Source organism: Scyliorhinus canicula, chromosome 4, assembly GCF_902713615.1.
Source record: "Scyliorhinus canicula chromosome 4, sScyCan1.1, whole genome shotgun sequence".
NCBI classification, from domain to species: domain Eukaryota; kingdom Metazoa; phylum Chordata; class Chondrichthyes; order Carcharhiniformes; family Scyliorhinidae; genus Scyliorhinus; species Scyliorhinus canicula.
In genome coordinates this window covers 46,644,462-46,671,133 of record NC_052149.1, presented here as the reverse complement: position 1 = coordinate 46,671,133, position 26,672 = coordinate 46,644,462, and the positions used below count along the sequence as shown (strand labels likewise).

At 47.8% G+C, this 26,672-nt stretch overlaps 1 protein-coding gene across 2 annotated transcripts in view; it reads left to right on the top strand.

Annotated features, from left to right (window-relative positions):
* LOC119964540 (peroxiredoxin-1-like) overlaps positions 1 to 26,672 on the top strand; it is a 132,733-nt gene that overhangs the window by 15,638 nt on the left and 90,423 nt on the right. For both annotated transcript variants that reach the window (XM_038794170.1, XM_038794171.1), the window contains exon 2: positions 12,449 to 12,565. In XM_038794170.1, the coding sequence (XP_038650098.1) occupies positions 12,460 to 12,565 (106 nt within the window). In that variant the 5' untranslated portion in view covers positions 12,449 to 12,459. The remainder of the gene's footprint in view (positions 1 to 12,448; positions 12,566 to 26,672) is intronic.

The following is a 26,672-nucleotide window of genomic DNA, read 5'->3' as shown; positions in this document are numbered from 1 at the left end:
TGCACTGTGCCATAAGCCTTAAGCTGGTTTATGTGAAACCATCCTGACTTGGCATTAGGATAAGTGATCTTATAAACGGAGGGGCTGACTTTGTCTGAAATTGAGTAGGGTCCTGCGAATTTGGGGGATAGGAATGAACTGGAGTTGTAAAGAGAGAGCATGACTTGCTGTCCTACTGAAAATTCCGTTGGGTGTACCGTTTTATCGAACTATGCTTAACTCTGTTTTCTCCGTGTGCCACGCCTAACAGCTGCGGCGAGCTGGGTTGCTTTGACGTTTTCCAGGATTTATTGTCCTCCTTTCTCATGGATGAGGGCGGTGACTGTGAGGCTGGCCAAATCAAGCCCTAATAAATATTCTGTTCCCTTCATGGGTCGTCCGGCCATGAGAGTGTGGGGAGTGTATCCTGTTGAAGTTGATACCGTGTCCCTAATGAACATGAGTGCAAATGGGAGAACTGTGTCCCATGTCGTATTTTGCTGCTGTACCATTTTCCTAAGGATTGCTTTGAGGGTTCGATTCATGCGTTCTACGATTCCGCTTGATTGGGGGTGATAGGCAATATATTTTTGTTGCATGCCGAAAATTGTGAGGACATTTTTCATGACACGACCTGTGAAGTGTGAGCATTTGTCTGACTTGATACTACGGGGAAGGCCTCATCTTGTGAAAATTTGTTGTGTTAGAATCTTGGCTGTCATTTTGGCCGTGTTAGTCCTAGATGGAAAAGCTTCCACCCATCTCGTGAAGGTGTCGATCACTACCAACACATATTTAAAACCATTTTTGTAGGGAGGTAGGGGACCTATATAATCTATCTGTAAATTCGTCCAGGGACCATTAACAGGGCGGGTGTGACTGAGTTGACCTTTCTTCGCATACCTGTCTGGATTGTTCTGGGCGCAAGTCAAACAGTTCTCAATGTAGTGAGTCACATTGGATTTCAAATCAGCCCACCAGCAGAGAGGTCTGAGGTGTGCAAGGGTTGAATCTATCCCTTGGTGTCCATGGTTGTCATGGAATTGGCAGATAATCTGGTTTCTATCTTGGGTGGGGACCACATGAATTCCGTCTTTTAAAATTATGCCATCGTGTGCTGTTAAAGTGTTTCTGTACTTATCATAGGGGGCTGGGAAAGCTCCTTGAGCTTTTCGTCTTCCTTCTATGCCCGGGCTAAATCTTGAATATTGGTCTGTGAGGACTGGACCGTGTGTACTGGGGCACTCTCGGGGGGATTCCAAAAGTGACCAAGTCTGGGACCTTCTTTTGCTAAGGCATCTGCCTTAACGTTACCGGGGGGGAAGAACGATGGTGGCTGAGAACCTTAACGATACCGTATTTGAGGCCTTTAGCTGTCTTGAGGATATGCTGGAGTAATGGGGCTGAGAGTAGGGGTTTTCCGTCGGCGGAAACAAATCCTCTAGATTCCCACAGGGGTAGGAACTCAGTTAAGTTTTGCAGATATATAGGCTGTCGGAGTATATGTCGGCTGGGGTCAGGAATGAATCGGGGTGCTGTACAAGATAGGCTACGGCTGCTAACTCGGCTGCCTATGAGCCTAGATGTCCAGGCAATTTCAGTGAGATTTCTTCTAACACGCATCCCTGCACGTCCTCTACATAAATGCCACAACCTGTGATTCTTTTACCATTTAAAACTGGAGGAGCCATCCACATAAACCCTAAGAGCTGTGTGTGTGTCGGTGGGCTGGGGTCTCTGGGGTGTAGTACCTGGTTTCGGGGGAGCTGATTTTGGGACAAAGGGTCCTGTATTGTGCTTGGTGTTAATGATCTCACACTCGTGTGGGCTGCCTGTGTACTGTAAATTGCTAGAAACGTGTGTGTCTTAGTCCTTTTAACCGTAATGTTCCATCCTTGGAGGAGTAGGGTACATCGTGCTGCGTGAATTTGGCTGACTGTGATGTCCTTTAGTCCACCATCTAGTAGAAGTTGGGTTGGGGTGTGTCTGTCAAAATGGTTACGGGATTGAGTCCTGTTAATTACGCAAAGTACTGAACAGCCCAAAAAACTGGGAGCAAGTGCCTTTCGCAGGCAGGAAATCCTTGCTCTACCGGATCGAGAACTCGTGAGGCATATGCTATGGTGCCTAAACGATCGTGTATTTCCTGAAGGAGCATAGCCGAAAGGGTTCGGTCGGTGGATGCTACTTCTATTGCGTATGGGGCGAGTGCGTCTGGTACCTGTAAAGCGGGAGCTGTGCTCAGGGCACGTTTTAATGCATCCATGGCATCCGTGTGCTGTGGAAGCCATTTCCATGGGGCGTGTTTTTTAAGAGCTTGGAAAGCGGGGCTGCCTTGGTGGCAAAACCGTCTATGTGGTTCCTGCAGTAGCCAACCAGTCCTAGAAATGACTGGAGCTCTGTAACATTATGGGGCAAGGGTAATTTAACAATGGAGGCAATGCGTTTCTCATCGATCTCACGTTTGCCATGGGTGATCACTGTGCCTAAGTAAATGACCTTTTCCTGGAGAATCTGGGCCTTTTTGGGGTTAACTTTACATCCGATTTCATGAAGGAGTCCTAATAATTCGGAGAGAAGCGAAATGTGCTCTCCCTTAGTGTCTGTCTGTAGGAGTAAGTCGTCTACATACTGGATGAGGCATTCGGGTCGGGAAAATTTAGCTAATCCATTTGCCAATTGTCTGTGGAAAATGGAGGGGGAGTTGTGGAAGCCTTGTGGTAGGCACGTCCACGTGTATTGCTGTCTGATGCGACCATCAATTCACTCAGAGACACGAGTTGAAGTAAACTGTGGCTTTAATCGGCTTACAACTGAGCCTGCCTGCGACTATGCTGAACTGAAGGCGGACTCGCAGGACTGCAGCACTTATACTTCCTCAAGGGGGTGGAGCCGAGGGCGGAGCCCTGTACATGCTCCTCATCTCCCCCTGTGGGCAGAGCCGTGCAACGGCTCACAGATAGAGCTCACAGGGACACAGTAATGTACAGTGTGAATTATAGTGGTGACACATTGACCACACTGTCCCTGGAAGGTGAAAGCAAATTTGTATTGGCACGCTTTATCCAATGGAATAGACCAAAAGCTGTTGCTGATATCCAAAACCGTTAAACATTTCAACTGGGGTCCCTGTTTTAACATTGTCTCTGGACTCGTGGCCACGGTGGGGGTTGCTAATGGGGTCACTTTGTTTAGTTCCCTATAATTGATGGTCAGTCGCCATGAGCAATCGGGTTTCCTTACGGGCCAAATTAGGGCATTGTTAGTTGAGGTTATTGAACAAAGTACGCCTTGGTCAAGTAAACTTTGGATGACTTTTGCAATTTCTCCCTCCGCTTGTTCGGGGAAACATTACTGTTTCTGGGGTTTAGGATCGGGACCTGTGATGTTAACTAAACCTGCGATCCTGCCGCACTCGTGCTTGTGCTGGGCAAAGGATGCTTTGTGTTTCTGTAAAAGTCTCTTACTTCTTTGTCTTGACTAATGGTTCGTGGATCAAACCAGAAGTCTCCTACTGCACTAATCCTGTGTGCGTAGTCCCCATGCCCTCGGATCAGTCCCTTGCGGCTTTGTCCCTCCTGCTTGTCCCTCGCATTCCTCTTGCGTGCTTTCACCCCTCTCCGCTCTGCTTTGATATTTTCTTGAGCAGGGTAGACAGAGATGCAATTTCTGAGTATCCCAAAAATTATACAACCATTCAACACTTCCTGAGTACTGAAATGAGATACCAGTTCAGATAACGGGTGCAATTCCGGGTGGGAGAATCGCGGGGGTGCCGGGTGAGTCCCGCCACGCCGCTCCGGCACCCGCACGCGATTCTCCCACCCCCCCACCCCCCCACCCCTAAACCGGTGCGCCGAGATTTACGGCTGGCCGCTCGGAGAATCGCCGCTCGCCGTTTGTAACGGGTGAGCGGCGATACTCCGGCCCGGATGGGCCGAGCGCATGCCCAATATGATGGGTTCACGCCGGCGCTGACCACACCTGGTCTCTGCCGGCGTGAACAGCGTGGGAACGCTGCGGGGTCAGGGGGGGGGGGGGCGGGGTGAGAGGGGATCGAGCACCGGGGGAGGCACTCAAAAGGGGTCTGGCCCACGATCGGTGCCCACCGATCGGCGGGTCGGCCTCTCTGAAGGACGCATTCCTTTCCTCCGCCGCCCCGCAAGATCACTCCAACATTTCATGCGGGCGCCTGCGGGGAGGACGGCAACCACGCATGCGCGGGTTGGCGCCGGCCAACCTGCGCATGCGCGGGTGACGTCATTCCGCGTAATGAACGCGGCGCCGCTTTTACGCCATGGTCATCATTAGACTTTTAGTTCCAGATTTTTATTTAATTCAAATTTCACCGTCTGCAGTGTTGGGATTTGAACCTGGGTCCCCAGAACATTACTCTAGTGCTCTGGTTTACTAGTCCAGTGACATTACCACTATGCCACCTCCTCCCCTGTAGGCTATCGTCATGCCCCATCTGGACAAATCCCGACACAATCCTCCCATTTCAAATCAGCTTCATGCAAAAAAAAAAATCAGATTTTGAACAGTTCATCAGCTGTAGCTTGGTTTCACAGATTTAGAAAAACAAATCCTTGTTCACTAATGTGTTATCAATATATCACACATAGGCAATTAAGAGACAGTCTCTGTTGCCGTCATTGACTTCATCCACTTGAATAGCAAAGTGCTTGTCACATAACCTTTCAATGACTTGCTCTTCCAAATCTTCTGACAAATCACTGATACGTCTAGTAATTGTATTGTTTGACAGAGGAACATTATTTTCCCCCCACTTGCTCCCGCTGCTTAATGTCAGTTATCGTTAGCAAACGCTCTGGTCTATAGAATTTCGTTTCCGATGCAATTTTATTTTCTCATTCCATTATTGTGATACATACTCAGTTATCCAGTGCAGAGGGGAAAATGTGGGCATTTGACACTTGTGCTCTTTTGTTTTCCTGACTGCTTCGCCGCACCCCCATGACTCCCTGGTGTACCGTAAGTTTGGAAATCGTAATACTGGTTGAGCTGGTTCTGTTTTTACGAAAAAGTCACAGGATGAACTTTCATTAACTATGATCTCAGTACTACATCAAAAGATTTTCCTTTTTGAACTCTTCTGCTCTTATACTTTGGCAAGCCCTGTCCTTAAGGCTTCAGTTAGGGTTTATAGGCTCAGTGCACTTGTGATTTGCAAAAAAAAAAAATGGTTTGCTTTAATTGCTAATTATCCTCAGTTATCTCTCGGCTTATTTTTGTGAATTCTTTGTATTTGTAATTTCTTTTATGATTGGAAAAAATGGTTCAATAGTCTTATTTTGATCAAATTAAATGTTCTTAAATTGCTTCATACCGTGCATTTAATATTTACTCATCCTTTCCTCTGCAGACGGTCATGGTAAATGTTTCAATGCCATACTGTCAAGCACAAATAGCAGTGAGACTTGACTTTTGTTTATCTTGACTGAGACTATAAGTATTGATGATATGGCAGCAGTTTGTTGAAATTGTCCATGTTCCCAGTTCCTGTGAGCTCCGCTTTAGTTATTGAATGTAACATGGTGCTGAAAGGCTTTGATTTTGTTAGAGCACCTTTATCTGAAGTTGATGTAGGGGCTGCCCAGTGGCGCAGTGGTTAGCACTGCTGCCTACAGTGCTGAGGACCCGGGTTCGATCCCTGCCCCGGGTCACTGTGGAATTTGCATTCTCCCCATGTCTGCGTGGGTTTCAACCCCACAACCCAAAGATGTGCAGGTTAGGTGGATGGCCACGCTAAATTCCCCGTTAATTAAAAAAAATAATTGGGTACTCTAAATTTAAAAAAATCTGAATTGATGTAGTTCCAGTATTGCTTATTCATCTGTGTCCTGAAATCGTATTCAATCTGAACCATTTGTGATTCATGGCCAAGATTAGACCCAGAAGATCTCTTAAATCATGTTACTTAAAAAAAAACATCAGAATTTTAATGAAATCTCAGCTGACATTGGAATCAGTGGTTGCTCCCACACCTCTTTCAAAGGTACCCACAGAGGTATGGGGGTCAAAAAAGATAATATTTTCTCAGATATTCACCAAAGAGGATAATTCAAACGTCATTTAATTGTTACAGCGTATCAAGTGTGATAGATGTTTGAGGTGAATTGACTACGGAGATTGAATACCTTTTAGTCTGGTAGATTTGTTGAGGAATGCCATGGAAGCCAGTTGCTTTGGATATTTATGAGATATAGGACTGAAAGCATGCAGATGCACTACTTTTTAACAAGGAATGCCATTCCAATACAAGCCTCACGGTGGCACAGTGATTAGCACTGCTGCGTCAAAGTCCGGCCTCAGATTACTGTCTGTGTGGAGTTTGCACTTTCTCCCTGTGGTAGTTGGTATTAGGGGTATTACGGCACCTAGGTTGGAGGTACGTGATACTGGAAGGCCATTGGTGAAGTCTGCTTGCTGGTACCGCCCAGTAAGGCTGAGTATAAGAGTCTGTGTTTCCCTAGCTGCTGCATTCTGTACTTGCACTGCTGGGGGAAACATTTAGTTCAATAAAGCCTTCAATTGTCCTACAATCTAGTTTCAGGAGTTATTGATCGTGCATCACTTCCCATGTCTGCGTGGGTTTTCTCTGGGTGCTCCAGTTTCCTCCCACCGTCCAAAGATGTGCAAGTAAGGTGGATTGGCCACGCTAAAATGTAGACCACGGAGGATCAAGAAGAGTGAGGAGCACTGAGTGGACACTGGTGAGGTCACTATCCATAGCTAGGGGGAATGGAAATCTGTCACATTAAAATGGTTCACCATTAAAACATTACACATCTGAGACATGTGAAGCCTCAGCAGGCCTGACCACACCCCCATCCCTCTGTTCCACCCACTTTTCTCTTCCTGCCCCCCACCACACGCACACAACACACACTGGTCCTGGATCAAACACCCCCCTATGCAGACTCCTTCATGAGGATGGGTTGTGAGTTGTGCTGTCAGCACAAAGACAGGAGTCAGAAAGTCATCCTGAGGAACACGAGAGTTTTCCTCACAGCGAGTGGTCATCACTCTCCTGCCTTGAGCCGCTGACAGTGCCAACACAGGCCCATCACCCTGGAATGATGTTACATGGACGATGTTCTGCTGATGGACACAGCCTCATCTCAAGAATCTGGAGATGATGAGGGCCTCTGGTGCTCATGGCATGTCGGACATTTGTTCCCGCTTGTCCTCCATCCTTTAGTTCCTCCATGGGCTTGTCCTCCAGCCCCTCCTCAGATTGAGGCCGCATTTCCTTCCTCCTACTTCAGCATGTTGCCGTGCTGCTGTGCCACATTGTGGTTGGCACAGCAGACCACCACAAAATGGGAGACCCTCTGGGGCTGCACTGTAGAGCCCTGCAAGGACGGTCAAGGCATTGGAACAGCATTTTGAGCAGCCTGATCCACCGCTCAATGACAACATGGCTGGCAGCATGGGCCTCATTATAACGGGTTTCCGCCTCAGTCTCAGGTTTCCGCGCCATTAGCCATCTCAGCGCTATCCCTTGTCCCCCAAGATGTGATCCTGGAAGACACCAGGGATCTCTGAGTGTCCCAGGATGTAGCTGTCATGCACGCTCCCAGGATAGTGGGCACACATGTAGATAATCCTGAGACAGTGGTCTCACGATTTGAACATTCAGGGAGTGGAACCTTTTCCCATTAATATAGGGCACTCCTGATGACCTGGTGCTCGCAGGGTGACATGTGTGCCATCGATGGCCTCCTTGACCTGGGGCAAACCCAACGATGGTGGCAAATCCTGCACTCCGAGCATATGCTGTACTTCATTTCATGGAAGTGTCGAATTCTTTCAAGGCTGACACAGGAGCTCTTTGATCAAGTTTTATTGACAAGAGCACATGGAGTGCAAAGCCAGTGGGATGCACTGGTGTTACTCTAAATTAATCTGGTAAGCAGAAACATTTATAGTTTGATTAACCAATAGACTTTGCAATTGCATTGTAATCCTTCATTTGCATGTCACATGCATCAATAATATCACAATTAAGCTTTAATTTTAGACCGATGGAAGGGCAGTAACTCTAGCCAATAGAAAGCGATAGAAAACAGGGCAAATGGACGAATAGAAACATTAGAACTTTCTATCCTGCTTTTGCATACTTATCTTCCCTTTGACCTGAAGGAAATGGTAGTTTACAGAAAAGGCATACCCTTGTTACGGCTACTTCCATCATTCTGTCTCCACAGACTTACGTCAGTCACTAAGAACCGGTTATTATGGATTCCATTCTAACTTGTGTCCTTCGTTTGTCCAGGATATTATGGATTTGCATACTAACTCATGTCCCTTGCTAGAAACAGTGTATCATGGATTCCACAGAAGAACCAATAACTCCTGTACATCGTGGCACATCGTTGGACTCCCCTTCTGGCGCCCTCATCAGCCTGATTGGCGGCAGGGTGTTCGGGATATGCGGCCAAGTGTTCAGGGTGTGGTACTGCCTCCAGCCTGCGATGGCTTTTGCTGCCACCTTCGGCAATCTGCCTGCCTCGGCTGTGACAAGCACGTGAGGGCAGCTTCAGCGGGATCTACACCAGCAAACATATTGTATCTGGAAGGAATTGGGGAAGGAGAGAGACTGACAATGAGTTCGGGCTTTACATCTTGGGACCCTCGAATCCCCCAAGCCTCCCCCACCCTTACCATGACTGTCTCACCTTCTCTCAAGAGTGCCATTCAGTGAGCAATTATTGCTGGCAAACTTCGCTCCGTACACTCAGCCCCGGCCAGATCAGTAAGTAGCCCCTAGATCCCAGACCTCTGCCAATCACATTAGGGAGGTCGTGCTCAATTGCTCACTGCTCATCCAGATAGTTACCCTTTCGCCACAAGACGGGCCTCAGTGGTGAAGCCCAGCTCTTTACTGTTTGATTGTTAGCAGTTGTCTCAATGGTGCTGACTGTCCTAGAGTACAGGTACACTGTTCAGCCTTCAAAGGTTGCAGGACATCCTGTCCTCTCAAACATGACACCTGTTCCTTCGAGGAGGTACTTTGAGAGTTCAGGAACATGAGATGCTATCACAACTAACAAGGCCATCTCGCCTTTGAATAGTTTTCAGCTGTGAAGCTGAACGCTGCTCACAGTCAAAGGGTAAAATTGACTTTCATGAGAGAAGCTGCAGCATTGCTCTCCTGGAAGAGTTTGATCATTTAGACAGGCTGCAGCTGTTGTGGGTTTCTACAATAATTTAGATTGGCTTGAAGACCTCACAGACACAAAGCCCATAGCCCCCAGGTCCAGGGGCAACCCTGACCTGGGCCGCTCCAGCCCCCCTGTGCGGACGGTGGTTGAATCATGCCCTTCGTTAGGAAAATAGTGTATGACACTTTAATGTGGTACCAAAGACATGCTGCACTGTCGAGAGTTGCAATGCTCTCATTTAAACCAAGATCTTGTCTTCCATCTCGTGTCTGTAAAATATCCTCAGCATTAATTGAATAGGGGATTCTTCCAATCTCTTCAACAATATTTCCCAACATCTAAAACAGATGAAAAAACAGAAAACACAAGAAATATTCTGCGGGTCTGGCAGCATCGGAGAGAGAAATAATTAGCTTTTCAGGTCAACTATCTTTCAGCAGAATTGATGTGACCTGAATATTTCCAGCATTTTCTGTTTTTATTTCAGATTTTCAGCATTTGGAGTATTTTGCTTTTGACATAAAACTGATATTATGGTTCAGTCTCAAATTGCTGTTTGTGGGATCTCACTGTTATAGATATGCTGCCAGGTTTCCTACATTACAACAGCGATTACATTTCAAAAGTACTTTATTGTCATCTCTACTTAGTGATATGTTTATACAATTGTACTTCATGTGGTCAGCACATAGAGATTAATAAAATTATGTTTTTATAAGCTGTTATTTCGAAGAATATTTAACTAAAAAATAGCAATTAGAACAAACATAGTGACCACAAGAAAAATAAAGCTATCTGAATTTCTGCAAAAACTTTTCCAGACACACATTTATAATCATATGAATTCAGTGAGTATAAATTGTGGTGGGTTGGTTAGCTCAGTTGGTTGGATGGCTAGTTTGTGATGCAGAGCAGAGTTTGGGTTCAATTCCCATGCTGGCTGAGATTATTTACAAACCTCTCACCTTGCCCCTCACCTGAGGTGTGGTAACTCTCAGGTTAAACTACCACCAGTCAACTCTCAAAGAGAAGAGCAGCCTCTGGGACTGTGGCAACATTTACATTATCTAAATTTGTTTTAGTGCTGTCTTTTGATCTGTATTTCTAGGAAAACAGTTGATGGTAAAAGATAATTCAGTCTGAATTGCCAGTCTTTAAGTAAAAAGAATGAATTTGCATTTATAAAGTAACTGTCACAAACACAGAACATTGCAAAGTGCTCACAGAAATGAATTACTTTTAAAAATATAATTGCTTGCAATAGACACGCCTTATGTTCATATTTATCTTACATCAAAACCACACAAACAACAATAAGATAGGCTAATTAATGTGTAAGGCCCATGACCTGCCTAAGCGAGGGTAAATGCCATACCCAATCATTTTTGAAGTGCATTGAATTCTGTGATATAACTATTTGCATGGTACATACAAACTAAACACGGCATTACAAGTGCAAGTAGAATTTTAACAACATGCTGACTTAAATACTGCCAATCAACCTCTGGAACCGAAAGTTAACTGTTTAAAAATCCAGCGCCTGGATTCTCTGTTTCAGTGGCTAAGTGCCGACTTGAACGGAGAATTTGCGGGAAGTTTACGACCAAAGAAAACGGTGCCAACCCTCACCGATTATGGGCCCGGTGAGGGGCTAGCAGCGGCGCCAGGTGCAGATCCCATGTTGAAAACGGCCAGAGAATGGCCTGGTTCAAGGCCGCGCATGTGCACGGCTGATGACCTGCAGTGGTTACGCCATACAACATGGCGCCTGCCGTGTGCGGACCCGACCCACTATCCGTGACCCCATTGGCCATCCCCCACCAGTCTCCCCAGTCCTCGCGGAAGTGCACACCCCCCCTCCCGGGCCAGCGGCATGGATCCCAGCCTAGCATGTCACAATCCGCAGCCGCCACGCCGGGCTCCCGACCGCTGAGACCACACGTGTCCCGCGCCATCGGGAACTCGGCCCATCGGGGGTGGAGCATTGCGGCAGGGCATGATGATGATACGCCAATGCCGTTGCAACAAAGGGGGCGGAGCATGGCTGATCAATGTCAAACCGGCGCCGCCCCTATTTGGGCGTCAGAGTTGATTCTCTGCCAATCGGCGACTACGATATCGGCGTCGGGCAATGGAGAATCCAGCCCATGGAGCCTCATCCCATTAGATATTGTTGAAGATTTAAAATACATAAAATTAAAAACCTGTTTACCTATCTTCTCTCTTAATCCAGCCTTTTTTTTTACCTCCATTTATTTTTTGGTACCTAATTTGACAATGAATTCACTTTAGTTTATGCTTCCTTCTGTTGTTCCTTTGTTTATTTCTCAATCCTTCAATTTGGTAAATGAAAAACACATTCTCCCGTTCACTCAAGTCCTAGATGCCCGTTCTCTCTCATTGCTTCATTAGCAGCTTGTACTTCTGGCAACTTGCAGTATAAAATATAAAAACAGCATGCAAATGCTAGTCTAATGACAGACACTTAAATGCACTGATACAGTGAATCTGGGCCAGTGTATGTTTTGGTAGTGCTGGTTGATGGATAAATTTTGGCTGGGTCACCAGGAGAACGTGCCATAAGATCTTGTACATCAAACTGCTTCTGTTTATTGTATCGTTGGCAAAAACACCTCTTGATAATGCAGATTAATTATTACACTGAAGATTTTGTGTTGAAGTTCTGGTTTGAGATTGGCCATGTGATTTTCTGATTCAAATACAAGAGGCCACTGAACCAAATTCACAACTCGATTTTTATGAAAATGAAATGAAAATCACTTGTCACGAGTATGCTTCAATGAAGTTACTGTGAAAAGCCCCTAGTCGCCACATTCCGGCGCCTGTCCGGGGAGGCTGGTACGGGAATTGAACCGTGCTGTTGGCCTGCTTGGTCTGCTTTAAAAGCCAGCGATTTAGTCTGGTGAGCTAAACCAGCCCCTCTGACCAATTAGGCCATTTGCAAAAGATTATCTGTACTATTGGGTTATCACACTTGCTAGTATTAATGGAATGCTGAATTCCTGTGTTTGATGTGTCTATTAAGACTATGGCCAGAATTTTCCTGGTCCAGAAATTCCCGCTGAAAGTCTTTTGGTTACTTTTTCAAAATTTTCCATCCCGCCATGACATTTCCTGTCATGGGTGGGACTGGAATATTCTGGCCAATAAATTAGATTTAAACATTATGTACTAGGTATTAAAGGCCATTCAGGGATTAAAATAATCTGTTTGATTAATTGAACATGTCTATATTTTAAAAGTAATTATTTTTCAAGGTTGATTCAGAATGACTGCTGGAAAAGCTACGATTGGAAAGCTAGCGCCTGATTTTGAAGCTACTGCAGTGATGCCTAATGGACAATTTGAACAACTCAAACTGTCTAAATACAGAGGTAAGAATAATGACAGGGTTTTAGAGAGCATTATGAAACAATGTTTCAAAGGTTTAAAGTTTTCTTATATTTCATAATAACTCAAGTTGGGTGGGTTTGCATGTGGTCAGGGATCGTGTTTACAAAGTGTTGGGAAGCCAGTAGCAACCCACCAACTTGTGTTTTTAACCTCAGCATAAATTTCAGCGAGTGGAAAACTCCCTTTAGAGCAAGTGGATTTGCAAATATTGACTTGAATTTTACCTATGGGGGGGGGGGGGGGGAGGAGGATGTTGTTGGTTTGGCAATGGGCATGTGGTGAAATGCATGAAAAATGCATGTTATGGAACCCAACATGATGGTGCATATTTCTGGATTTTACAAGGGTGTGTTCCGAAGCGTGTGGGAAACATTTCAGTATGTAAATATCAAATAATTGTGCCTTTAACAGTCGGGACTCATTGATTAATGAAAGTGACAGGATGGAATTCCTTTAAAATATAAATCTGCATTGCCTCTTCCCTGCTTTTGAAAGCATGCTGTCACTGCTTCACAGATGATATCCAACTTTTTGAATGTTACTTCACCTAACTTTAACTTTACCAATTGGATCTGCACTTCTCAGCTGTCAGTCTTTGAAAAAGTTTGTGTTCTATATAATGGATGTCTGATGAAGGACAAGAAGAGCAGCCATATCAACACCACCAGCAGTAGTTGTCGTCTCTTCAGTCACATGCTATTACATAAGACAGAGGAAGCAGCTCTAGCTCTAGTTCTAAGGAGGCGGTGCCCTCGGCAAAGGGAATACAGACAGAGGATCGACTCCCTCAATATGATGGAGCAACAATGCCTCAGGAGACTGAGGATTTTAAGGCAGATCAGTGCTGGCATCTGCAGTCTCCTAGAACAAATCTTCCTTCCAAGAGGGCCAGGTGTGCATACATTGCCAATGGCTGTCAAAGTCACCACAGCCCTGAATTTTATCGCCTTCATCTTTTCACAGCTTCTGATGGTGACATTTGCAAAATTTTACAATTTACCGCCTCACATATGTCTCCCAGGTGACCAATGCTATGTTTTCCAAAGCTGCTATTTCCATGTACTTTGACACTAATGAAGCCAGTCATGCAGGAGGAACCCACATTTCTTGCAGTAGCTGTATTCCCACAGGGACACCTTTGTCGTCATCCTCAGTTCCTTGAATCGAGGATTATAGGTGGGATTGTCCAGTTCCTCAGCTGCGTGTTTCTCGGTAGCACACCGTTAGCTGATGGCGAGATTCTATCTTCCTGTCGCTTGCCAATGAAATTTGCCATTGTAACCACACTATGCCATCAGGAAACCTGCGGGTGTGGTGCGCTGCTGGCGGGAAAAATAAAGTGCAACAACCGGAGAATTCCAGCCTATGTCCAGGGGTATAGAGCTGCCGGAGTGCACCAGCGTGCCGCTCCAGCAGCTCCAACCAGGGCTTGGGAGAGGAAAATGCAGACTATTTCAAACAGAATGACAGAATCAATCACAGAATCTTTACAGTGCAGAAGGAGGCCATTTGGCCCATTGAGCCCGCACATCCTGCTGAAAGAGCATTTAACCTAGCTCCACTCCCTTTCCTAACATCAATCGTATCTTCCCCCACCACCTTTTCTGGAGGTTCATTCTAGACTCCAACCTGGGGACTAGGGGAGCCTGGTCTCCGTGTTTCAAATGGAGTTTTCATCAACCATGCTGAGCAACCAGAACATAGGATCTGACAGACCGGCATAACAAATGCTCCCCCCTTGAGAAATGATGATGCATTAACTTTCACCCGGCATCGTCAGAGTTTTTAATTATAGATCGCTAAGTTCAAACAGGATTTGCATCAGGTATGGGGATGAGATTGGGAGAGTGGGAGGCGTTAAAACAGGATTTTGACTGCGTTTGGCGATTGCGGAAGAAACAGGCCAGGTGGGCGAACAAAGTTATTTTGCCACAACGTCCTTAAGCTGACTGAATAGTGCAGCTTTCAGATACTATTTGAGGTTGAAAAATTGAGCAATAGGGCCTACCAGTATGGGCGGCACCGTAGCATAGTGGTTAGCACTGTTGCGTCACAGCGCCAAGGTCCCAGGTTCGATTCTCGGCTTGGGTCACTGTCCGGAGTCTGCATGTTCTCCCAGTGTCTGCGTGGATTTCCTCCGGGTGCTCCGGTTTCCTCCCACAAATCCCGAAAGACATGCTGTTCGGTAATTTGGACATTTTGAATTCTCCATCTGTCTATCCGAACAGGTGCCGGAATGTGGCGACTAGGGAATTTTCACAATAACTTCATTGCAGTGTTAATGTAAGCCTACTTGTGACAATAAAGAATATTATTATTATTATTATTAACAGCTAACCAGAGCTCGCAGTTTATCCAGATCATTCACTGTAAAATCTGTTGGTTCAGCTTTTGCCTCTTTTCTGGGATGGGCTGTTTCTCACTTACTCCCTCTGTTGCCATTTAGTAAACTCGTCCCTTTTTCCCATGAGAGTTTCATCTCCGTTGCCTTCATCAAAATCAAGATACAAAATATTAAAACCCACTTATTGTGTTAGATTGAACTGATCTGTGTTTTCACAGATTGAAAGCACCATGGCCAAGTCCAACTGGGACTGGGCTGCAGCGTGCCTCTCTTCCTTGCTTTTATGGCCACACCAAAGCTTGCCTCTATACGAAAAAAAGTGCATTTCTATTGGCACCGTTCACAATCTCAGGATTGGATTGGATTTGTTTATTGTCACGTGTACATAAGCACCGGCATCGGATGAAGCATACAGGGGTGTAGTGTTAATGAGGTCAGTCCATAAGAGGGTCGTTTAGGAGTCTGGTAACAGCGGGGAAGAAACTGCTTTTGAGTCTGTTTGTGCGTATTCTCAGATTTCTGTATCTTTTGCCCGATGGAAGAAGTTGGAAGAATGAGTAAGCAGGGTGGGAGGGGTCTTTGATTATGCTGCCTGCCTTCTCCAGGCAGCGGGAGGTGTAGATGGAGTCAATGGATGGGAGGCAGGTTCGTATGATGGACTGGGCTGTGTTCACAACTCTCTGAAGTTTCTTGTGGTCCTGGGCCGAGCAGTTGCTCAGGATGTACAATGTACTCAACAGCCAATTAAATTATTTTATATTATAGTCACTATTGTTGTAAATGCAGGAAAAGGTTTGGGGGGGTGGGTGGGAATTGGAGGGGTGTGTCAGGAAGGAGTCGGGATGTTGAGAATATTTGGTGTTAGAGGAGGTTGGAGGGAATGGGATGGAGGGGAGGTTGAGGGGAATTCTCAGTGCAATACACTCATTAATTGTCTGACTAGATATTAAATCTGTAAGATTGGTTTTGATTTTAATTCTCATTGCCTCTAGTATTGAAGCTACTTGTTTCCAGGAGTAACACATGCAGGGAGATTTGGCTTATTGATGGGAACAATCAGAACTGGAGTTAAATACTCGCAACCATGTGGAGCTTTGTGACTTATGATGCAGAGGCGGTCGGCACAGGGCCATGTCAAATGAATTCTATCTATGTTACGTTGGTAACAGGGTGACATTTATTCACAAGTTCCTGGAGCTTGAGTTCAGGCTGAACGATAAGAGTTGGCTGGAATGTCTGGAGCTTGCAGTGTGGCCGTGAATCTGAACTGGGGAGAAGTGGTGGCAGAGGGAAGGCCATGCCTCGGGTCTCAGGCCTCCTACTACTGTAGCTGAATATCTCTGTGTCAATGTGCAATAGCAGCAACAGCAATAACTCTCTTGTACAGTTCCCTACCTGAAAAAAACCAGACCGTACAACTCCCTGTACACAGCTTTTGCATAACCAGGCCTCTCAGGGTCTTTGAAGCTCAAGGTTCCCGGGATCTGAAGCAGCATCAATATCTCCAAACACTGCTGCATTTGCAAAACTGAAGGTTAATGCGTTGATCGTGATGGCCTGAGGATGTAAAATGCATTATAGTGTTTGTATTTCCTACTGGCAGCTTCACATAGATTTACAGCACAGAAATAGGCCATTGGGCCCACCTCACCTTTGTTGGTTCTTATGTTCCACAGAAGCATTCTCACACTGTAGAACGATAGAATTTCTGCAGTGCAGAAGAAGGCCATTTTGCCCACCGAGTCTGCACTGACCCTCTGAAAGAGCACCTACACATAGGCCCACTCCCCCAAACTATCCCCATACCCACACCTAACCTGCACATCGTTGGAAGCTAAGGGGCAATTTAGCATGACCAATTCACCTAACCTGTACATCTTTGGATTGTGGGAGGAAACCAGAGAACCCGGAGGAAAACCATGCAGAGACGGGGAGAATGTGCACACTTCACCCAAACAGTCACCCAAAGCCGCAATTGAACCTGGGTCCCTGGCACTGTGAGGCAGCAGTGCTAACCGGCATGCCCTTCCTGATCTTGACATTCAGTGGCACCACTATCAACATCCTAGGGATACTGTTGCTCGTTCTGAGTAAGTGTGTTTAACACTCCTCCAGCAGAGGAAGTGTGCTTAACACTCGCTTGGCTCTGTTTCTCGTTTCTATGCTCTGGAGTCGCCAGGTGCCGTAAGAGACACCGTCACAAGTATCAAGGTCAAGTTCAAAGCAATAAAGCTATACACCAATTAGTAAGTCCAAACAGTTAGAGTTTATTATAACAATTACAATAAATACTCATGCACACGCTAAAGACTAACTTACTTCTACCATTAAACGACTAATACTTATCTAAGAAGGAACAGGCAAGGTCAGGGAACAAGGCCTTTGTTCCGTTCTGGTCTGCAACTTCTTGTTACTACTGGTCGGCATGGGTATAAGTAATGCCTGGGTCAAGGTAGCGATCGTCGTTTGGCACTTGCTTATCGATGGCTGCTGCTTGACGGCTGGTGTAAAAGACAGGAGGCTGGAGTCGGAGGCCGGAGGCAGGAGACCGAACCATGTGCGGGACCTTTTATAGGTCCCAGGAGGTCCGTGCCCCTTGGGGAGGGCTTCCTCACCTGCTAGGGATCGATTGGGCCTCTTTCCAATCGATATGATTTGAACCCCCCTATCCTAGGGTTGTTCCTTGATGGCTGGGGCGGTTCTTAGGACTCATTGTCCTGGTTTGGCTGGCTCCATCGTGTCTGCTTCGCTTTTGAAAGTATCGATTGATACTTGAGTGTATCTATTGTGCCCGGGATTGTCCCGGTATCACCTCATTAGTATGTAAACTGTTTTCCCATTTACAGCGCTGCCTGAACTCTGCACCTGTCGGGAAACCGGTTTTTGCAAGTGTCTCAGTGCTGACTGCTTCTGCAAGCTGTTTGCTCTTTACTATGTCCGTTTTTCCCTGTATTCTTTGCAGTCTTCCATTTTGTATTACTGGTGTCCATCTTAGATGGCTACAATACCATGCATGGTTGCATAGTGGTTAGCACTATGGCTTCACATGCCAAGGTCCCAGGTATGATTTCCGGCTTGGGTCACTGTCTATGCGGGTTCTGTGTGGGTTTTGTTGCTCATTCTGGTGAGAGTGCTTTACACTCAATTGGCTCTGTTTTATTCCTTAGCTCTAGAGTTATCAGGTATCTTTATGATACCGCCACGAGGTTCAAGTTCAAGTTCAGATCAATGACTCAATACACCAGTTAGTAAGGTTCAATCAAACACATTTATTAATACACAGTAAATCGATACTCATGCAACTAATACTAACGGACTAAACTATTCCTACCACTATAAGCCAATACTTATCTTTGATAAGGGAACACACTGGATCAGGGAACAATGGCCTCTTGTTCTGTCCTGAGACTGCAGGCTTCCCAGTTGGTACGGGCTAAGGGGTCAGGAGTGTCTATTCTCGTAGCGAGCGTTGGTTGGACACTTACTTGTCGGTGTAGCTGTTGGCCAGGCCTCCTTCTCACGTTCAAGTTCTTAGAGAGCTGGTGCAAAGGTGTTCTGCTGGGTGGGCCGGCTAAGAGAGCGAGCTAAACTTGGGATCTGTCCTTTATAGGTCACAGGGGCTTTGCGCCCATCTGGGCGGACCCTATACCTGCTTGCAATCGATTGGACCTCATACCAATCGATTGGTTTGAATTCCTCAATACTGGGGCTGTTTCCCGATCGCTGGGCGGTTCTTGGGGCTGTTTCTAACTTATTGTCCGGGACTCCTGCTGGCGCCGAAGAGTCTGGCTTGACCTTTGTTATTCTCGATTGTGTCCATTGTGCCCGGGAATCACCGGGAATCGCTCAATTAATATGCGCAACTGTTAGTTTCAGTGCTGTCTGGTTTCTTTGCAGACAGAATACATAGGGAGATTCTGCAGCCTGCCTGTTTTCCTTACATTGTCCTGTTTTCCCTGCATGCATTTAAATTCTTCATTTTGTGTCGGGCAGTGGCCAACTTCGGTGGCTACAGTTTCCTCTGGGTGCTCCGGTTTCCTCCCACAAGACATGTTATTAGGTAATTTGGACATTCTGAATTCTCCCTCAATGTACACGAACAGGTGCCAGAATGTGGCGACTAGAGGCTTTTCGCAGTAACTTCATTGCAGTGTTAATGTAAGCCTTCTTGTGACAATAAAGATTATTAATAACCCTCACGAGACCCACAGGGATGACCCAATTGATCTCCAAGGCGGGGCTCGTGGAATAAGAGTTCCCCCTTTGAGAGGTGGAAGCCAAGCAGCTGGGCTCGTGAAACCAACATTTGAAAACTGGGCTGGATTGGGACCAGCATGATTGGTAGTCCCAGCTGAGACCTACGTGCTGTATGCCGTGTTGATGCTTTTACTTTGCCTTAAGAATAAACTTGTGTTATATGACCTTGAGACTCCTGAAAATTTTATACTGGTGATGTGGAAAAACTATGGTTACGATTCTGGATGTCTGGATCGCACTTGAATTCCTCAGCACATGAGCAAAGTCAGCGAATTTAAACATGCTACTTTATGGAAGATTGGGCCCACTGTAGTGAAAGGATGTAATATTTCTTCCAGGTGAATGCTGCTATAGGAGACGACTGACAAAAGGTAATACTGCAGATCCCCAACTTTCAGAGGATCAAAAGCCTTACCTACCCGGCAGTCCTTGATTCAAAGATCTTTAACGCGCTAGTAGTGCTTGTTGCAGACCATTACAACCCCAAACCATTGGTGATTATGCAGAGGTACTGGTTCAACGCAACCGGGTGGGACTTCTGGTGGCGGCCACAGAGTGAGTGGTCACACATTTGTTGACTCCCGCTCAAGGTGGATTTTGTTGGTCTTTCCCCACCCGTACGGGGGCATTTTGAGTACAAAATGTGTGAGTGCCTTGGGAAGGTAATACTCCTCTGGTGAGATCGGGTATGGATCAGAGGACGAGGAGTGAAGCTGGAGCAGGAAAGTTTTTGTGGTGTGCCACAGGTTAAGATGCGGGAGGGCGAGGGGGCAGTGCTGCCCGCCCATAAGACCGTAAGACATAGGAGCAGAATTCGGCCACTCGGCCCATCGAGCCTGCTCCGCCATTCAATCATTGCTGATAATTTTCTCACCCCATTCTCCTAATTCTCCCCATAACTCCTGATCCCCTTATTAATCAAGAACCTATCTATCCCTAAATTAAAGACACTCAATGATTTGGCCTCCACACCCTTCTGCGGCAAAGAGTTCCACAGATTCACCATTCTCTGGCATGAGAAATTCCTTCTCATCTTTAGTCTGAGATTGTGCCATCTGGTTCTAGTTTTTCCTACAAGTGGAAACATTCTCTCCAAGTCCACTCTATCCAGGCCTTGCTGTATCCTATAAGTTTCCATAAGATCCCCCCTCATTCTTCGAAACTAAAATGATTACAGAGCCAGAGTCCTCAGTCGTTCCTCATATGACAATCTCTTCATTCCAGCCCAGTGGTCGATAGAGCAGCTGGTGGAGTTTTTAAATAACAAATTACTGCCGCAGAGAAGGGAGCCCTCGGAAGACCTGGCTAAGGTGGTGGAGCTGCTCAGAGCAGCGATTGAGAAATTGGGGAAGAAGTTGGAGGCTCTAGGCCTGGCTAGTCCGAAGGTGGAAGAGGCAGTGGCGGAGCATGAGGAGTTCATGGCCTCGCTGGAGACGGAGTTGGAGATGGTTGTGGACAAACAAGAGGCTGAGAGAGAAATTGGAGCAATTGCTCCAGACGACAGAATTTGAAGATAGTCAGCATGGCTGAGGGCATTGAGGGAGCAGAGTCTGCCAAGTATGAGGCAAGGATGCTGGAGCAGTTGCTGGGGAAGGGGCCTTTAACCGGCCCGTCGAGGTGGATTGGGTGCAGAGGGTGCTGAGGAGGAAGCCGCAGGTGGGGGTGCCACTGAGGGCAATGGTGGTGTGGCTGCACCGTTTCTTGGACTTGGAAAAGATTTTGAAATGGGTGAGGCAGACCAGGAGGTGTACCTGAGAAGGGAGTGAGCTGGGTGTCTACCAAGACCTGGGTGCGGAGTTGGTGGAGAGGAGAGCCGGATTCAACTGGGTAAAAACTGCCCTCTTCAAGAAGGGAGTGAAGTTTTGTGTTTTTTACTCTGTACAGTTGTGGATGACTCACCAGAAGCAGGAATTTTATTTTTACTCGGCAGAGGAGGCGATGGACTTTATGAAGGATCATGATCTGGGAGGATTGTGAGCACACTGAACTTTGGAGAGGAGCGTTGTATTTATAAGTTCATAAGATATAGAAGCAGAGTTAGGCTATTTGGTCTGCTCCGCCATTCGATCATGGCTGATCTCATCCTGGCCTTAACTGAGGAGTTTCTCCTCAACTGCGTTTTAAATTTGCTACCTCTTATCCTGTGACTGCTCGTTCTAGAATGCCCCACAAGAGGAAGCATCTGCTCCACGTCTACTTTATCTATACCTTTATCATCGTATACAACCTCAATTTGATCTCCTCATTTTTCTAAACTCTCGAGAGGATCAGTCGAAACTGTTCACTCTCTCCTCATATTTATGGTAGAATGTCTGGTCTGGGTTTCGACGGGGTGGCGGCGATGGCGAGTGTGCCTTTTGTTCTTCTTTGTTAGCTCTTTGGAGTTTGCGGGGGGTTAGAGGCCATGGGCAGCGGCCACCATGCCAGCTGGGCGGGCTAGTTAACGGAAGTGAAGTGGTTGTGTCGTCAGGAAGAAGGTGTGGGGGAGGGGGGTAATGGGGCTGGTTCTTTGTTTGGAGGTGAGGGGGAGGGTTGCTGACATGAGTGTGGTGCAATTGGGAAGGAAGAGATAGCAGTGGACATCCGAGGGTGGGCCTGGAGGGATGCGGGACGCGGGCAGGGGACTGGCCCAAGAAGGGGTATGGCTGATTGGCAGGGGGGTTGACAGGGAGCCCCCCGACCAGACTGGTCACGTGGAATGTTGAATGGGCTGGTTAAACGGTCTCTTGTGTTCACGCATCTGAGGAGTCTGAAGACGGAAGTGGTGCTTTTACAGGGGACACACCTGAAAGTGGGGGTGAGATGAGGCTGAGGAGGGGATGAGTGGGACAGGAGTTTCACTCAGGGCTGGATATTAAGGCGAGGGGAGTGGAGGTGTTGAACATTAAGAGGGTGGCATTTGAGGTGGGGAGCATTGTGGCCGATCTGAAGGGATGGGTATGTGGTGGTCAGTGCAAAGCTGGTTGGGATGCTGGTGGTCCTGGTAAATGTTCATGCCCTGAATTCGGATAATGTGAATTTGATGAGGTGGGTGTTAGGGAGGATATCGGATTGAGATACGCACCGGTTGATCGTGGGGGGGGGGGGGGGGAGGAGTGGATTTTAATGCTGCCCTGGACTCGAGCCTGGTCCGGTTGAACCTGAAGTCGTTGAGGGGGCTGGCAGTGGCTAGGGAGCAGAGGGGGTTTATGGAATCCATAAGGGGGGGGGGGGGGGGGGGGGAGAAGAGGACCCGTGGAGCTTTGGGAGGCCGAGGGCATGTGCACCTGGCTATTCCCGGGTCGACTTTTTCGTAATGGACAGGGGTGGCGTATTCGGGGTATTCAACGATTGTGGTCTCTGGCCATGCGCCGTATTGGATGGATTTGTGGGTGGTTCGGGAGTGGCCTAAGGGCCGCAGTTGAGGTTAGATGTAGGGCTGTTGGCAAATGAGGGGTTGTATGAGTGGGTGAGGGCTGCCGTACGGGGTTGTGTGGAACTGAATGATATCGGGATATACAGCTGCCATGTTGTGGGAGGCATTCATGGCTGTAGTTAGAGGGGACTTTATTTCAATTCGGGCACATAGGGAGAGGGTGGAGCAGGAGGAGAGGCAAGGCTGATCGATGCGACTTTGAGGGTGGATAGGAGATACTCGGGTGACGCCAGGCGAGGGGTTGCTGAAGGAGAGACTGAGGCTCCAGAGGGAGTTTGGGTTAGTATATATGGGGAAGGGGGTAGATGTGGTAGTCACCACTTGTATTGTATGTACCGCATATGAGGTGTATTACGGTAAGGCTCCTGTAGTAGGTACGGGGGTAGATCCCTGCCTGCTGGCTCCGCCCAGTAGGCGGAGTATAACTGTGGGCTCTCCGAGCTGCAGCCATTTTCGGCAGCAGCTGCGGGAGGCTACACATCTCTTTTGTTATGAATGTTTTTTATTGAGTTTTCATATTTTATATATGACAAATTACAAATTATTAGAGAGAAAAAAAAAGAAAACACAAAAATTTAACATGAATATTTACAGGTAAGCATCTTCATAACAACAACTGTGGCCGCCCCCTTTAGCCAGCATACATATTTTACATTCCCCAGTATGGCCGAGGCACATGTTTATAGGCATTTATTTATAGTTTGGTTTTGGGCTTTGGCTTGCCAGCAAACCCCCATAACGAGCCCGTAACCCCTCCCCCCGGCTACCCTCCCCCGATTCCCGTCCATTTTCCCCTGATTCTTGGCCACCCGACTATTCTTCCTCTTGTACGTTGGCCACAAACAGGTCCCGGAACAGTTGCATGAATGACTCCCACGTTCTGTGGAAGCAGTCGTCCGACCCTCGGATGGCGAATTTGATTTTCTCCATTTGGAGAGATTCCGAGAGGTCGGACAGCCAGTCTGCAGCTCTGGGCGGTGCTGCTGACCGCCAGCCAAACAGGATTCTACGGCGGGCGATCAGGGAGGCAAAGGCAAGGGTGTCCGCCCTCCTCCCCAGGAATAGATCTGGCTGGTCTGAAACCCCGAAGACCGCCACTATCGGGCATGGCTCCACCATCACCCCCACCACTTTGGACATAGCCTCGAAGAAGGCTGTCCAGTACTCCACAAGTCTGGGGCAAGACCAGAACATGTGGGCATGGTTGGCCGGGCCTCTTTGGCACCGCTCACATCTGTCCTCCACCTCCGGGAAGAACCTACTCATACGGTTTCTCGTTAAGTGGGCTCTATGTACCACTTTTAGTTGCGTCAGGCTGAGCCTTGCGCACGTGGAGGTGGAGTTGACCCTATGCAGTGCTTCGCTCCAGAGTCCCCACCCTATCTCCATCCCCAGGTCGTCCTCCCATTTCCTTCTTGTTGCGTCCAGTACGGTGTCGTCCCTATCTACCAGTCGGCCATACATGTCACGACAGTTCCCTTTCTCTAGGATACTTGCGTCCAGTAGGTCTTCCAGTAGTGTCTGTCGTGGCGGTTGTGGGTACGTCCTTGTCTCCTTTCGTAGGAAGTTTTTGAGCTGCAGGTACCGTAGCTCGTTCCCCCCAGCTAGCTGAAATTTCTCTGTCAGTTCGTCCAGTGTTGCGATCCTGTCGTCCGTGTATAGGTCCCTGACTGTCAGTGTCCCCCCGTCCTGATTCCACCTTTTGAAGGTGGCGTCAGTCAGTGCTGGTTTGAACCTATGGTTGTTGCAGATGGGAGCCTTGTCCGACATTTTGTACAGGCCAAATTGCTGCCGCAGTTGGTTCCAGGATTGGAGGGTGGCTGTCACCACTGGGCTGCTGGAGTGTTTTTTGGGTGGGGATGGGAGTGCTGCCGTGGCGAGGGCCCGGAGGGAGGTTCCCATGCAGGAGGCCTCCTCCGCACGCACCCACTCGGCTTCTGGCTCCTGGATCCATCCCCTTACTCGCTCGGCTGTTGCCGCCCAGTGGTAGAATTGTAGATTCGGGAGGGCTAGCCCCCCCCTGGATTTTGTTTTTTGTAGGACCTTCTTTGGGATCCTAGCATTTTTACCCCCCCATACGAACGCCATGATAAGTTTGTCCAGCGCTTTGAAAAAGGCCTTGGGGATGTAGATCGGAATGGATCTAAACAGGAAGAGGAACCTGGGCAGTACGTTCATTTTGATTGTCTGGACTCTCCCCGCGAGGGAGAGCGGGAGTGTGTTCCATCTTTGCAAGTCCTTTTTAACTTCCTCCGTCAGGCTGGTGAGGTTCCATTTGTGGATCCCGTTCCAGTCATGGGCTATTTGGATCCCCAGGTAGCGGAATTTATGTCGGGCTTGTTTGAACGGCAGCCCCTTTAGTGCTGCCCCCCCCCCCCCCCCTTGCGGGTGTACTGGGAAGATCTCGCTTTTGCTCATGTTGAGTTTGTAGCCCGAGAAGGCTCCAAACTCTTTCAGGAGCGCGATAATTCCGTCCATGCTGTTTTGTGGGTCCGAGATATAGAGGAGCAGATCATCCGCATAGAGTGAGACTCTGTGCTCTCTACCTCCCCTTCGGATCCCCCTCCAATTTTTTGCTGCCCTGAGCGCGATTGCTAGCGGTTCGATTGCTAGTGCGAACAGCAGCGGGGACAGTGGGCATCCTTGTCTGGTGCCCCTGTGCAGCTGGAAGTATTGGGAGTTGGTATTGTTGGTCCGTACACTCGCCATGGGAGCGTTGTATAGGAGTTTTACCCAAGCGGTGAACCCTGTTCCCAGCCCGAACCGCTCCAGTACCTCTATGAGGTATTTCCATTCGACTCTGTCGAAGGCCTTTTCTGCGTCCAGGGAGACGATCACCTCTTGTGTTCTCTCCCCGGAGGGGGTCATTATCACGTTCAGCAGGCGCTTGATGTTCGCGGTAAGCTGTCTACCTTTGACGAAGCCCGTCTGGTCCTCTGTGACCACCTCAGGTACACAGTCTTCTAGCCTTTTGGCTAGGATTTTGGCCAGTATTTTGGCGTCTGCATTCAGCAGAGATATGGGTCTGTATGACCCACATTCCGTTGGGTCTTTGTCTTTCTTAGGTATCAGCGAGATTGAGGCCTGTGCTAACGTGGGTGGCAGTGTGCCCCTAGCTAGCGAGTCTGTGAACATCTCCCGCAGGTGCGGGGCCAGCGCTGTCGCGAATTTTTTGTAGAAGTCCGCCGGGAATCCGTCCAGTCCCGGCGCCTTCCCCGTCTGCATGGAGCTAATGCTCTCCATGATCTCTCCCAGTGCTAGTGGTGCTTCCAGATCCCGTTTTCTGCCCTCTCCCACGACTGGTATGTCCAGTCCATCAAGAAACCGGTTCATCCCAGCCTTCCCCGTTGGGGGCTCTGAGGTGTACAGCTCTTGGTAGAAGGCCTTGAAGGTTTCGTTAATCCTCTCTGGTTCTGTTTCCCACGTGCCTCTGGTACCTCTGATTTGCGCAATTTCTCTGCTGGCTGCCTGCTTTCTCAGCTGGTGTGCCAACAGGCGGCTGGCTTTGTCTCCGTGTTCGTACAGGGCCCCACGTGCCTGGCGGAGTTGGTGTACTGCTTTCCTGGTGGAGAGCAGGTCAAAGTTCCTTTGTAATTCTTTTCTCTCCGCCAGGAGCTCTACGGTCGGGGCCTCGGAGTATTTACGGTCTACCTCCAGTATGGAGTCGACCAGCTTCTGCCTAGCCACCCTTTCCTCCCTATCTCTTTGCGCTTTGTAGGCAATGATTGAGGCTACACATCTCAGCGTAATAAATTAATACACTATCAATTATCCCGACTCCGGACCCTGCACGACGATCTCTGTCACCCAGGGGTCATCCGTTTTTATCACTTCATAAAGGCCCTCAATCTGCCCTACTCCATCGAGGAAGTCAGGGCTATCACTAGAGACTGCCAGGTCTGCGAGAAGTGTAAACTGCATTTCTACCGGCCAGATTGAGTGCACCTGGTGAAGGCCTCCCGCCCCTTTGAACGCCTCAGCGTGGATTTCAAAGGGCCCCCCCCCCTCCACCAATCGAAACACGTACTTTCTTAACGTGGTCAACAAATATTTCAGATTCCCCATCGCCGTC